At 52.3% G+C, this 10,462-nt stretch overlaps 1 protein-coding gene across 6 annotated transcripts in view; it reads right to left on the reverse strand.

Annotated features, from left to right (window-relative positions):
* Positions 1-8,515, reverse strand: part of LHP (phospholysine phosphohistidine inorganic pyrophosphate phosphatase) — a 153,304-nt gene extending 144,789 nt beyond the window's left edge. For 2 of the 6 annotated variants that reach the window (XM_011721925.3, XM_011721923.3), the window contains exon 1: positions 8,349-8,512. In XM_011721925.3, coding sequence (XP_011720227.1) covers positions 8,349-8,473 — 125 coding nt within the window. In that variant the 5' untranslated portion in view covers positions 8,474-8,512. Of the gene's footprint in view, positions 1-8,348 lie in introns of all 6 variants that reach the window. The other 4 variants (XR_011607588.1, XM_071068962.1, XM_011721910.2 and 1 more) reach the window with 4 other exon arrangements.
* Between the last annotated feature and the right edge of the window lie 1,947 nt (positions 8,516-10,462).

The following is a 10,462-nucleotide window of genomic DNA, read 5'->3' on the forward strand; positions in this document are numbered from 1 at the left end:
GTGTATATCTATGTGTATATGTGTGTGTGTGGGTGTGTATGTGTGTATATATATATATTTAATTTTGGAGTTCTACTCAAAATTTCATTTGGTTGCATAAGTGCTCTGAGGCTACAAAGAATTCAAAACCCCTGACCCTGGGATCCGCAAAGAGTCTCCAGCCCCCAGTGACTTGCGTACTATCCAAACACGTGCCTTAGGCAATGGTGGGGCGGTGGCATTCAAGAGTGAAGGGGCGGGTGCCTGCACACCTGGACAAGAGTCAGGGAAAGCTGTGTCTCAAAATCCTCTGCACTTTTGAGGAATACAAAGGAAAAGTATGTATCATGTCACCCTGGGGAAGTGACTGGGACTTGGTCTAGGACGGAGGGCTTGGACTTTTCACTCCATATATCCACTGGCTGGTGAGAATGTTTACATAAGGAGGCCGCCTATTTCTTATGAAACTTAAAATGTTGAAATGACAGCTGAAATCACAGAACCCAGGATGGAAGAGCACTGGCTCCCATCTCTGAAGACAAAGTGCTTCACCTCCTGACGGCAAACGGGACCACAGGTGACGACAGCACGTTTTCAACAAACACCCCTTGTCCAAGGTCCAGGTTGCATCAGGAAAGCTCCTGTTGGCTTAAACAAATGGCCCTCTCCCTGCAATGTCCCGCCAGACCCCTCCGGCAGGTGCCACACCGCGTATGGGGGTTGGATGAGGCAACACAGATGAACCTCCAGCCCAGGCCCACAGCCCATGTTAGTATTATTGTTGTTGTTGTTATTGTTACTATTGCTGCTACTCCCAGGGACCTGTGTCCCTAGGGCCGGATGGTGCCAGGGAAGCCAGGCATGAAGGAGGGGATCCTGGGGTGCCAGGACCAGCTGGACTTCAAAGATCCCCTGGCCCTGGCCTTCGCTGCTCCAGACCTGCTGGGAGCCACCTGCATTTTATCAGGATTCCCAAGACACCCGCACACACAGGGGATTGAGAGGTGCTACTGGAGGGAAGGGCTGTGGGCCTGGCCCCATAGCACCAGGGCGATCGGGGCGGTCCTGGGTGGGAATTGCTTTATAAGGCTGCCCTGGGCCAAGCCTGCTTCCTTCCGCCGGCTCCAAAAAGGCCAGGCCAGGCCTGGGCTGGGCCCAGCAGATGTGCTTTAGTGGCCCGAGACAGGATGCAGTAAATGCCCACCCTCTTTCACATGCAGATGCCTCCCAGCCATAGGGCCAGGGCCCCGAGGCTGGGCCTCTGCACCCCTCGCTGTGCCCGGCCCTGCCTCTGAATGGCTCCCCTCGGGGAACCCAATCCACCCATGAAAGGGCTTCAATAAAGAGCCTGTTGGGGGGATGCAGCAGGTTACAGATGTCCCCTGGCCTGTGACCACGCCCACCTCCAAGCCCTAGAGCAGCAAGTGGGCCCGGCCTGGCCAGCAGCACCAGTGTGGCCTCAGAGGTTTGGGCCTCCTGCTCCTCCACCTTAGCCCAGATGCCTGCCTGGCTGGCTCCCCCAGCATCCTCTAATCCTGGCTCCCTCGCCATGGGATCTGCGAGGCTAGGCACCCAGCCCTGGGCTCCCCACCTCGCTGCATGTCTCAGATGCTCTAGCCTTCCCTAGTGCATGCTGTCACCTGCTGGTCCCACACGACTGCAGCATCGGCTCCACCAGGGCACGGGCTGCCATCTGCCTGTTCACTGCGGCACATCCCCAGGGCCTAGGTTGGTGTTTTTAGTACAGCAGAGGCACTCAGTACATGCTTGTTGAGTGTATGAGTAAAGGAATGAATGCATGAAAAAAAATAAAAAGGAATAAATGAATGAATGTGTGTGTGTGTGCATCTTTAATGAGGGTTCAGCAACCTTTTCTACTTCTGCCAGTTTCTGAATCTCTCCAATGTGTGGTCCCTACTTTGAAAAGAGGAAGCCCCCCGACCTCAGGGGCTGGAGTGAAGGGAAGGCGGGTGGTTAAGCACCTGCCTGGCGCATGACAGGCCTCCCTCGATGCAGGGTGACTGCTGTGGCTGCGGATATTATTTTTAAAACCTGAGCTTCTACTCCCCCTGTGCTCCGTGGCCCTCAATAAAATCGGAGGACCCTTGTCACCACAGAAAATCCAAGAAGAATGGTGACAGTGTGTCACCCCTCGCAGGCTCAGAGAACGGACAATACTGCCAGAGAGCCCACAGTGCCGGGAGCTACCAGGGAGGCCTGTGTTCCCCCTGCCCACCCTAAGACCACCCCCCCCATCACACTTGTCCCTCTGCGGTGGCTGGTCTCGCCCCAGGAACTTCCTCTGAGCTCCTGCAGGACTTCAAAGCAGCTGTGCATATCAAGGAGGCCACAGCATGAAAGGCGCAGGGCACCTCGCCCCGGTGGCTGCGGGCCACACAGGCTTCACCTGGGCAAGCAGGGCCTGCTCCGCGAAGGCTTCCTGGTTCAATCACCAGGCGAGGAAAACAGGCGTCCTGTACCTCTGGAAAATCCCCAGGGAAAATTCCAAAAGCAGCACATTTTCCTGGAGGGGGAGCTTCCTGCACCACCTTCGCAGCCACTTTGGGCACCTGTCACGGGCCCCACAGGCACGCAGGGGAGGGTGTAGGAGCTTCCCAGGCCCTGAGCGTGATGATCTGGCCCCAGAAGCACTGGGCCGGAGTGGAGGGGCCTTGCCCTTAAAAGCCAACAGAAAGGCTGAAAGGGGCTCCGCCGAGAGCCGAAGGGCCTGCCGGTGTGGGCGGAAACAGGTCTGTGAGTGCTGGACAGCTCAGCGGCCCCTTCACGAAAACCCCACCAAGAAGTCTGTGTGACTGGGGGCCAGCGCGAGAGGCCATAAAGGTCACTTGAGAAGGCCCCCGTGGACAAGGCAGGGCGTGGGGACTTGGTCCTATGGCATGGGAAGCCACAGGGTTGAGAGACCAGGCCATCAGTTCTGCAGGCCCACAGACAGCACAATAACAAAACCCTCCAGATCACGGGTATGATGTCCCCTCACCAAAAATAATCCCATATGCTTTTGGGAAGGGAGCTTTTAGCCTCTCCCAGCTACATTAACAGGATGTATTACATTTCAGGATTATTATATTGCTGTTAGATGTATACAGTGTAGCTGCTACCAGAGACACCTCCAGCTAGATAAATCTGCAGGAGCCAAAGCAAATCAAAACAAAACCCTCCTGGCGATCGATCAGTCAGAAGACGCCAGCCCAGAACCCACAGAAGGTAACAGAACCCCTTCCAATGTCACAACCTGGACTCTGCACATGTCTGTTGGACAGTTCTGTATCAGGTGGGGGCCATCTGCTCAGAATAAGCTGTTAGAGAAGGCTGTGATGTTTCCCAAGAGCCCCTTCTCCCTCAAGGATTCCAAGTAGGGGTCTGGGTTGGGCAGGCCAGGGCTCAAACTGTCCCTGGGGGGCTGGGCATGGTGGCTCATGCCTGTAATCCCAGCACTTTGGGAGGCCCAGGCGAGTGGATCACTTGAGGTCAGGAGTTTGAGGTCAGCCTGGTCAACATGGTGAAACCCCGTCTTGATTAAAAATACAAATATTAACCAGGCAAGGTGGCAGGCACCTGTAATCCCAGCTACTCAGGAGGCTGAGGCAGGAGAATCGCTTGAACCCGGGAGGTGGAGGCTGCAATGAGCTGAGATGGTACCAATGCACTCCACCTTGGGAGACAGACAGAGAATCAGACTCAAAAAAAAAAAAAAAGAAAAAAGAAAACTTGCATGTGGAAGCATACCTGTGGTCCCAGTTATTTAGGAAACTGAGGCAGAAAGACTTTTTTGAGCCTAGGAGGTCAAGGCTGCAGTGAGCTGTGATCGTATCACTGCACTTCAGCCTGGGAGACAGATCAAGATCCTGTCTCAAAGAAAAAGAAAAAGAAAAGAAAGTGGTCTTCAATGTTACACTGTTGTGTAACACCAGGCCAGGAACCTGACATACATCATGAGCCATCATGATACCCACCCCGTGACCCCCGCCCTGCCCCCTCTCCACCCTGCCAGTTGTTCCGGTCAGACACTGGAAACCACCCTTTATTTCAAGTTCTCCCTGACCCCGACAATACCCCACATGTCAGCAGGTCCCATAGGTCCTGCTTCCAACACACCTCTTTAATTCATGCCCTCCTCCCCATCTCCATTGCCCTCTACCCAGTCCAAGCCCCACCAGCTCTCCCTGGACCACTAGAACCATCTAACTGGTGACTCTGTGTCCTCTCTGGCTCCTGCCCTTCTACCAGCCTATTCTCTACACTGCAGCCAGAGAGATCTCCTTGAAATATTTTAATTAAAAAACAATTTTTTTTTTTTTAGAGTTGGGGTCTCACTCTGTCACCCAGGCTGGAGTATAGTAGCACACTCATAGTCTCAAACTCCTGGGCTCAGGCAATTCTCCTGCCTCAGCCTCCCAAGTAGTTGGGACTACAGGTGTGCACCACCATGCCCGGCTAATTTTTGTATTTTTTGTAGAGATGGGGTCTTGCTATGTTGCCCAGGTTGGTCTCAATCCTCCTACCTCCAGCCTCCCAAAGTGTTTGGATTATAGGTGTGAGCTACTGTGCCCAAACATTAATATTCTGAATTTTAATATTCAATTTAATATTTGAATTGTAATATTTTGAATAGAAAATACATTCGCATAGTTTAAAAACCTTAAAAATGATATGCAGGCCAGGCGCGGTGACTCACACCTGTAATCCCAGCACTTTGGAAACCCAAGGTGGGCAGATCACATGAGGTCAGGAGTTCAAAACCAGCCTGGTCAACATGGCAAAACCCCATCTCTAATAAAAATACAAAAATTAGCCAGGCATGGTGGCAGGTGCCCGTAATCCCAGCTACTCGGGAGGCTGAGGCAGGAGAATTGTTTGAACCCAGGAAGCAGAGGCTGCAGTAAGCCGAAATTGCACCACTGTCTTCCAATCTGGGTGACAGAGCAAGACTCTGTTTCAAAAACAAAAATGTTGATATACAAAGTTATACAGTGAAGAGTCTCTCTCCTACCCTGTCTCCAACCACACAGTGGCCCCCACTTTCCTTCTCCTCCAGCTCTTTCCAGACTCTGAAGCAGCCTTCCAGTGTCTTTATGCAAACACAGCAAGAGAAATACATTCAAGCATTTCTGCCTTTTCTATACGAGAAACAGTGCACCATGCACCCTGCTGTGTGCTTGCTGTCTCCACTGGTAATATGTCTATAGACAGTGGTGCTCGTTCCTTTTTATACTGCATGTTATTCTGCTGTATAAACAAACAGACCCTTCAACTCCCCTACTGATGGACATCTGAGCTGCTTCCAGTCTTTTGCTGTTTAAAAGGCATTGCCAGGAATGACCTTGTACTCGTGTCATTTCTCACGCATGAGATAGAACAAATTCTCAGAAGTGGAACCACTGGTAGATGATGTCAAATGCATCTTCCGCACGCAATGAGTGGCAAGGTCTCCCATGAAGCCTTGCCTGCCCCAGTCACAGCACTGAGCTCTGGCTTCCTGCTCCCCAAATGAGGCCCACTTCACCCCAAAACACTGCCCAGAGTGCTCTGCTGGATTCCCACCAGGGCCACCCACAGAATGCTCTCATGTGTGACTGAGCTCGTCTAAAGCTTTGGAGTAATGGAGACTAAGGTCAGGAATCACTAACTCTGAACTTCAGCCAACACTGAGAGCAGACCCAGGACCCAGCTGAGTGTCCTAGGTCTGGGCTGCCCTTCACGCTTGCTCCTGGAAGCTAAGTCTCCCTGTTCCCAGTTCTTAGCCTCCCAAGCACCTCAGGCTTCACTATGCAGGACCATTTGGGTCCCTATTATCTCAGCAGCTCCCAGACATCAGACATGTGTAGACTGGCAGGATGGGATCTCTAAGAAGGACCAAGAGATTCACTTAACTGCCACCTACAGATAGGAATATTGAGGCCCCGTGACATCAGGCTACCAAGTGCCCCAGCTAGTGACTCTTGGAGGCCAAGTCCTGGCAATTAGCCCTTCCCGATTGCCTATCAACATATGGCAGTGCTGACCTGGGATGCCAACAGGAGGCCTTACAGAGCCCAGGTCCAGCAGTGCCAACCACGCTACTGAAAGTGTCCTTCTGGCTGGCCACGGTGGCTCACACCTCTAATCCCAGCACTTTGGGAGGCTGAGATGGGCAGATTATTTCAGCCTAGGAGTTCAAGACCGACCTGGGCAACATGGCAAAACCCCATCTCTACAAAAAATACAAAAAAATTAGCTGGGCCTGGTGGCACGCATCTGTAGTCCCAGCTACTTGGGAGGCTGAAGTGGGAGGATCTCTTGAGCCCTTAAGGTGGAGGTTGCAGTGAGCTGAGATTGAACCACTGCACTCCAGCCTGGGCGACAAAGTAAGACCCTGTCTCAAAAAAAAAAAGAAAAAAGAAAAAGAAAAAGAAAAAAAAAAATTAGGCCCGGCGCAGTGGCTCATGCCTGTTATCCTAGCACTTTGGGAGAACGAGGCAGGAGGACTGCCTGAGCCAAGGAGTTCAAGACCACCCTGGCAACATCATGAGACCTCGTCTCAAAAAACAAAAATTATAAAAAGAAAAGTATCGGCCAGGCACAGTGGCTCACGCCTGTAATCCCAGCACTTTGGGAGGCTGAGGCAGGTGGATCATTTGAGGTCAGGCGTTCCAGACCAACTTGGGCAACATGGTGAAACCCGGTCTCCACTAAAAATACAAAAATGAGCTGGGCGTGGTGGCAGGTGCCTGTAATCCCAGATACTTGGGAGGCTGAGGCAGGAGAATTGCTTGAACCTGGGAGGTAGAGGTTGCAGTGAGCTGAGATGGCGCCACTGCACTCTGGCCTGGAAGACAAGAGCGAAACTTTGTCTCAAAGAAAAAAGTGTCCTCCATGGTCAAGTCTTGGCAGGCACGATGTTCTCTTCCTCCTTCTCTCACCTAAACCAATGCAGTCCAACAGAATTATAATGAGAGCCACAAAGGTAATTTAAAGGTTTCTAATAAGCACATTAACAAAAGTTTTAAAAAAAGGTAGAACTAATTTCAAATATTTTAACCTAAAACAGTGTATTAAAAATATTATCAACCGGGCACGTGGCTCACACCTGTAATCCTAGCACTTTGTGAGGTGGAAGCAGGTGGATCACCTGAGGTCAGGAGTTCCAGACCAGCCTGGCCAACATGGTGAAACCCCGCCTCTACAAAAATACAAAAATTGGCCGGGTGCAGTGGCTCACGCCTGTAATCCCAGCACTTTGGAGGCCGAGGCAGGTGGATCACCTGAGGTCAGGAGTTAGAGACCAGCCTGCCCAACATGGTGAAACCCCATCTCTACTGAAGATACAAAAAATTAGCAGGGTGTGGTGCCTGTAATTCCAGCTATTCGGGAGGCTGAAGCAGGAGAATCACTTGACTCTGGGAGGCGGAGGTTGCAGTGAGCAGAGACTGCACCACTGCTCTCCAGCCTGGGCGACAAGAGCAAAACTCCCTCTCAAACAAAACAAATAAAAAAATTAACTGGGCATGATGGCGGGTGCCTGTAATCCCAGCTACTTAGGAGACCGAAGCGGGAGAATCGCTTGAACTCGGGAGGCGGGGGTTGCAGTGAGCCGAGATCGTGCCACTGCACTCCAGCCTGGGCGACAGAGCGACACTCCGTCTGAAAAAAACAAAACAAAACAAACAAAAAGTATATTATTTCAACAGGCAAACAACATAAACCCATTTTCATGTGTTATTTTACATTTTACTCACGAAGTCTGATGTTTTGGGGGGTTTTGTTTTTGAGACAGTCTCGCTCTGCAGTCCAGGCTAGAGTACAGTGGCGTGATCACAGCTCACTGCAGCCTTGACCTCCTGGGCTCAAGCGATCCTCCTGCCTCAGCCTCCAATGTGGCTGGGCCTACAGGCGTGCACCGCCACACCCAGCTAATTTTTAAATTTTTGGCAGAGACAGGGTCTCCCTATGTTGCCCAGGGTGGTCTCCAACCCCCTGGCCTCAAGCGATCCTCCCTCTTCTGCCTCTGCAAGTGCTAGAATCACAGATGCGAGCCACCGCGCCCGGCCAAGACTTGTTCATCGGTATGCATTTTACCCTTACAGCACATCTCAACTCAGACTGGCCTCAGCTCAAGCGCTCAGCAGCCCACGTACCAGGAGGCCGCCCTGTCTGATCGCACAGCCCTAACCAGCAGAGGCCTGGTGCTCGCCCGGGGCAGCAGTGGGGTCGTCCGGGGTCAGCGCTGTGAGCTCATCGGGGTGGGAAGGGGGGGAACGAGGCGGGGCCTGAGCCGCGGCCCCGCCCCCTGTCGGCAGCCGGGGACCAGGCAGAGCTTAGATCTCGGCGGCCGCAGCAGCGCCCCCAGCGGCGCCTCGCGGCCCACTCACCTGGCCACCGCCTCCACCGAGCCGGCGATGGCCGTGCCGCCGCCCGCGCCGCTGTCGTACAGCACGCCCGAGATATCGAGCAGCACCCCGCGCACTCCAGCCAGCCGCTCGCCCCACGGGGCCATGGCGCCCGGCCGTGCTCCTCTGCTCCGCGTCCCAACTGGCGCCGGCACCGCCGCGCAGGGGCGCCTGGGAACTGTAGTCCCGCGGGCGGGGCGGGGCAGGGCGGGAAGACCGGGCGCAAACCCGGAAGTGGGGCACGGCCTGGGCACCCTGGCGTCGCTCGCCCCCGAAACGGTATTCCTTTTCGGAAGTTTTCTTCCCAGGAGATCAGCGGACAAAGAGCAGGAAAAGCAGAAAAGGAGTCCCTTGATTCACAGAAAGGATGCTCTTGATTCACAGAAAGGATGAGGAATTCGTTGAAATGTTATAGCTTTAGTCCAGTTCAATGAATTGTGTATATTTTGTTGATACGCTTACTAGGTGAACTGTTTACAAGTGAAATAAAATAGAATTCCTACCCTTTGGGGATTTCCACTAATGGGGTTGGGGAGTAGTATACCTTATAAAAGGGTTCTTAGTCGCAGACAATAGAAACCACTCCAGCTAGAGGGGTTTTGTTTACATGGGACGTGAAGGAGCTTACAGATTTCCTGGGGAGACAGGTCTAAGTCCTACACAGCCAGGAGCCATGCAGCTATGAGAAACACTTAATTTTACTACTCCACTGGGACCACTGCCCCATCACTTAGCGCAGCCCCCAGCACAGCTGCCCCCAAAAGAACAAAACATACCCACCACTGTGCCCTCCGAAGTTTCTCTTTCTCCACCTGTGGCCTCCCACTCACTTTCACTGTGTCTGGCTTGGTGGAACCTGGTCCACGCTGCAAGGGAGTCTGGGAAATGCAGTTTTTAGTCTTCCAGGGTCTGAGTGAGTCAGTTTGGAGAATCTGCTAGGAACATCATGAACCATACACGTATTGAGACCCTACTCTGTGCAGTGGGCACTAGGGGTACCAAAAAGTTCTAAGGTGTGATCCTTGCCTTCCAGGATCAAGACTGGGCAGAGAACAATGGAAGACCTTCATGATTGCTGATGAAATGTGTGCCAACTGGCAATGAGTGACACAGACACAGTCAAGAGGATGACCTCTGCAGGCCTAGGAGGGCAGCTGTGGCTTCTGGGCGGGGGCAGCCTGAAATGGACCTTGGAGAATGGCTGGGCTTTAGTTTCATGCCAAGGAGGAGGAAAAGGGGTGCTTCTGCCAGTGGTGCGAGCTTACCTATAGTTGTTTCTTTTCAGCCAGCTCTGTGGGGTACTCTTGAGCAGTCACTTTTCATTTCTAGGACTACGGTAGACAGAATAGTGCCCCCTTGAGATGTCCACCTCCCAATCCCCACAACCTCTAAATATATTACCTGACATGGCAGAAGGGACTTAAATCTTGCAGAGCCTATGCTCCTGTAGGGAGATTATCCTGGATGGTCCAGGTGGGCCCAGTGCAAGGACATGAGTCCTCCTAAGGGAAAGAGGGAAGCAGGAGAGAGTCAGAGTCAGAGAAGGAGGTGTGACAGCAGAAGCAGAGGTCAGGGAGAAAGATGTGAAGATACTACACTGCTGGCCTTGAATATAAAGGGGCCATGGGCCAAGAAATGCAGGTGGCCTCTGGAAGCTAAAAAAGGCAAAGAATTGGATTCTCCCCTAGAGTCTCCAGAAGGAATGCAGCCCTGCTGGTACTTCAAGTTTAGGACTTCTTACCTCCAGAACTGTAAGATAATAAATCTGTTGTTTTAAGCCACTAAGTGTATGGTCATTTCTTACAGTAGTGACAAGAAACAAATACAGGGATCCAGGTCCCTCACCTGAAAAATGACAAGTTGGTCCAAGGGGGCAAGTCTCTAAGTGTGGGCCACTGATAGGCTAAAACTTGATCTGAGAATTCCAGGCTTTTCTTGGGATGCAATGAGTGTAGGGCATTGTCTATGTTAGGGTTGCATTTGGCTGCATGTAACAGAAACCTAGCCATAGTTGCTCAACCAAATCAGATTTTCTTTTCCTCATATATCAAGAAGCCAAGAGGGAGGCAACCCTGGATGGGACAACAGCTCCCAGG

Source organism: Macaca nemestrina, chromosome 9, assembly GCF_043159975.1.
Source record: "Macaca nemestrina isolate mMacNem1 chromosome 9, mMacNem.hap1, whole genome shotgun sequence".
Lineage (NCBI taxonomy): Eukaryota > Metazoa > Chordata > Mammalia > Primates > Cercopithecidae > Macaca > Macaca nemestrina.